This window comes from Crocuta crocuta, unplaced genomic scaffold (genome assembly GCF_008692635.1).
Source record: "Crocuta crocuta isolate KB4526 unplaced genomic scaffold, BGI_CrCroc_1.0 scaffold299, whole genome shotgun sequence".
Lineage (NCBI taxonomy): Eukaryota > Metazoa > Chordata > Mammalia > Carnivora > Hyaenidae > Crocuta > Crocuta crocuta.
Genome location: NW_027532747.1, coordinates 2,548,645 through 2,552,605, shown reverse-complemented (window position 1 = coordinate 2,552,605; position 3,961 = coordinate 2,548,645). Strand labels below are relative to the sequence as shown.

The following is a 3,961-nucleotide window of genomic DNA, read 5'->3' as shown; positions in this document are numbered from 1 at the left end:
GGCGCCGCAGGGTGCAAGCCAGCGTCCCCGTGGGCTGAGCTCCCAGCAGCCACTGGGCCACCGCTGAAAGGAAGCCGAGGCCAAGGAGCACACAGGCTGGGGCCTGACCCGCCACTCCAGGATATCTGTCCCCTGCAGCCACAGAACTTGGTGGGTGGACCTTCAGGGGCCCTCCCGGGCTGATCCTGGCTCTTGTGACACTCCCGAGGCAGAGTGGAGGATGGCCCAGCGGTCCCGACCAGGCCTGGGGCAGGGGCGTGGGAGGGCCCTGTGAACGCGGCAGGTGGGGGGTCTGTTGGGGGGAGTGACTGCTGCCATCCTGTCCCAGAACCTGCTGGGGGCAGAAGGCCCCGCTCTGGAACGGGGTTCTTGATTTATGAGTGCCACTGAATAGCTCCCTGGAAGTGGCCGGTGAGGGAGGGGTGAGGGAGACGACGCTGCACTCACTCGGTGCACCAGGGGCCCGAAGGGACACGTGTGAGCGCCAGAGAAGGTGGCCGACACTTCCTCGCCACGCCTGGCCTCTGGCACCGGAGAAATGGGGCGGGGGTGGGGGGGAACGTTTGTCGGGTTGACCCAGTGTCCCTCAAACTGCCATGGGGACTTCATCATCGTCCCTTCCTGCGTGACGCTCCCTGCCTGCTGCCCCTTCCCATCCCTCGGGTGCCCTTTGGCTCAGGCACGTCTCTAAGGCATAACCCTGAGCCTGTGACTCCCCTGGGTAAAACCGACCAGCTCTTGGCCGTGGCCCTGACGCACGACACAGAGCCCAAGGAAGAGTGTGGGACTGGCCTTCCCTAGACCAGGCTGCCTCTGCCTCTGCAGGCATCGCGCCCCCATTTCCCTGGGGTCAGAAGTCACAGGATGGGCCATGGTGCATTCGTCCCTTTGACAAGCCTTTCTCAGAAACCCCAGCCCCCGCTTTCAAGTCGCTGTCCGGGGGGATCTGGGACACGTGGCCACCTCTGGCTGCAAGATCCACTGAAGCCCAGCGCAAATCGGGTTCCATTAGAAATGGCAGGTTGGCTCTTAGGAAGGCACCTGGGAGGCTCAGCCCCGTTATGTGACACGGCCCGGTGGCCCTCTCCATCCTCATGGCCGCTGCAGGAGCCACACTGCCCTTCCTTCCGCCTCCCCCCACCTCTGCACATGGGCCTCCGTTACATCTGACCCCTCAGCTCCAGCCCCACTGTCCCCTCCGTGGCCTGGGCGGCTGCTAAGGGAACACACTACTAAGGGGAAGGTCCCTTAGTTGTGAGTTGCATTGCGTCCCCCAAAAAGAGACGTCAAAGTCCTCAGCCTCCGACCTTGTGGATGTTATCAGCCAAAGTGAGGTCCTTCTGGAGCCGGGCGGGCCCATCCGCCGATGACAGGTGTCCTCAAGAGGAGACAGCGAGGCCCACGGGGACGGCCACACGGAGAGGGAGGTGACGGTTGGAGCGGTGTGTCTACGAGTTGAGGGTCACCAGCCACTGCCAGGCAAGGTGGCATCAGGATCCCAGGCTTCTGGCCCTCAGAACTTCAAGAGAATAAATGTCAGTTCCGGCCACACGGCGTGTGGCATTCTGTTATGGTGACCCAGGGAAAGCACCGCGAGTTAATTGTCAAGTGGAAAAAGCACAGAACGGTCAGTACCCAGGTCACGCTTTGCCGGAGTGCTTCTTCCCACGTGCTGGCCTGGAGCTGCCCGGGGAGCCAGCGGCCGCCCCTGCCTTGACTGGGGGGGGGAGGGGGGGTGGCAAGCTTCCCTCTTCACAGCACAGCCCGCGGTCCGTTTATTTTTGTAAGTTTTACCATGTTAATTGCATTACTTATTCCAAATAAACATGAATTCAAATCGGGGAGAAGATGAAATGTCAAATTCATAAATCCACGTGCTTCCCAACCCCTCCTCCTGCCTGATTTGCTGGTAATGTTTAACCCTCCACACTCAGGGCAGATGGGGGGCCCTGGTTTTCAGCACCTCCCTGGTCTCTTTCAGAGGAAACGGAAGTGAGGGAGGCCAGGGGGACTTCCTGGGGGAAGGTGCTGCCTGGGCCCCCAGGGTGGGGGCCGCTGGGTTAAAGGAGACTGTGATGTGCCTGAGAACACCCCAGCCTCGCAGACGAGCTCAGTGTCACAGGCCTGATGCCTGGGACAGAACGTGGTGTCTCAGAAAACTGGTGGCCCTCTCCCCGGCCCTCCCCTGAAGTGAGGCAGAAGCTTCCAGGCTCAAGCAGTTGAGAAGGAAGGGACTCAGGGTGCCCAGGACTGCCTCCAGGGAGGTGGGCAGAAGTGAGGGTGGGCCGACAGCAAGACGGCCCTTCGGCAAATGAGGCCTCCTCCAGGGAGCCCTCCCGGGTCTCAGGCTGGAGTAGGTCTAATCTCAGAGGGAGCCATTCACTTCCCAGAGCTCCACTCAGACCTCCCCTCCCCCAGGAGGCTGCTCTGGCCTCAGAGAGTGTTCCCTCTCTGTGCCCTCACCACACCTCGGTAAGCAGAGGGCTCACAGCGCACAGTGCCTGGCCGGCCCGGGGGGAGGGTGCGCAGGGCGCAGGCGGGAAGACTGCTGGGAAATCGCAGGCGTCTGGGAGCCTTCACTGAACGGCTGAGACTTTGTCCAGCATGTTTTCGAGTTTACTCACCTGATAATCTTCGTGCCTACACTGGCCTCATTTTGCAGACATGGAGACAGAGGGTCTAGATGTACCCCAGGGCCTCCCCTGGTCTCGGGCTGCCATCAGGGCCCCAGAGCACAGACTCCGGCAAGCCGGCCCCAAGCCCCTCCTCTGGGATACACAAACACGGCCACGCCTCTTAAGAAAACAAAGAATATTTTATTCCTTCGGCGGTTTCTATGCAACGACAGCGCGAGAACAGGATGGGAGTCTTGGCATCCTCGACCCCAGTCTGCCTCTCGGGAGACCGTACCGCATCGCCCGAGAGGCTGAGCCCCACTCCGGGCAAAGGAGGCCACGGTTCTCTCCAGCCTGTGCAAAACGATCCACCTCCCTGTCCCCAAACACGGCCGCACTGTACCAGGTGTGCTGGGCTGCCTCAAGCTCACTGTCCCAGGAGGGCCCCCCGGGAACACCGCGCAGGACTTCCTGGGAGAGACCTCATTTGCTCGGAAGCGGGGGTCCCCCTGTACCTGTGCCTCTGATGACTGCGGCACACCTGAGGGACTGGCCGGCGGCCGCGGGCCAGAGCCCCACACAGCAGCTGGCCCATGTCCCCATTTTATAGACGGGCGCCTGAGGACCAGAGGGCGGCAAGCCCTCCCCCTTCCTCGGCTGGACTTAACTCCATCTCCCCCAGGCCCTGACCAGTGCCTGGTCCCCCAGCCCAGCCTGTAGGCTGATAGGGAGCTGCCAGCTGGTCCCAAGGTTCTGAGCGGGTCCCCCAGGTCCCGCTCCAGTGGGCGTGGCAGCAGCAGGGACGTTCCCAGCTGTGCCAACCGGAGACGCTGGGCGCACCGACAGAGTACTCTGTTCTGGAACACCAGGAGGCACCTGGAGCGGCCTCTCTGTCCCTAACACAGAGAACGGACAGGTGGCCAAGACGGGTCCCTGGGGCTCTGCCGGGTGGACTTGGTCACCGGATGGACCACGGGTCGGTCATCAAAGACCCCACGGTGGTGCTGGCCCGGACCCCAGGAAAGGGCTGGAGTGTCAGCTGGGTTTGCGGAAGACCCCAAGTAACAGCAACGGGCTCGGTGCGGGGCGCGGGCGGCGCCGCCTCCGAGCTCGGGGAGTGTACGAGGCGGGTGCGNCTGCAGCCGCGACTTGACCACGTCCACGGGGTAGGTGGACAGCCAGGACAGGATGCCCGACGTGCCGCCGGCCAGCAGCAGCTTGGGCACCAGCAGCCGGTCGCCGGGCTCGCAGCCCAGCGCGCGCGTCAGCACGTCGTAGGAGAGGAAGTAGACGCCGAAGCTGGGCGTCTCGCGCAGCAGGGTGGCCGCCATGCCCCGGTTGACGCC

General features: G+C 63.1%; 1 protein-coding gene across 1 annotated transcript in view; it reads right to left on the bottom strand.

The window, feature by feature from the left end:
* Nucleotides 1-3,511: 3,511 nt before the first annotated feature.
* Nucleotides 3,512-3,961, bottom strand: part of SLC25A29 (solute carrier family 25 member 29) — an 8,651-nt gene continuing 8,201 nt past the window's right edge. The window contains exon 4 of the mRNA XM_077780824.1: nucleotides 3,512-3,961. This exon is cut by the window's right edge and continues 327 nt beyond it. Coding sequence (XP_077636950.1) covers nucleotides 3,512-3,961 — 450 coding nt within the window.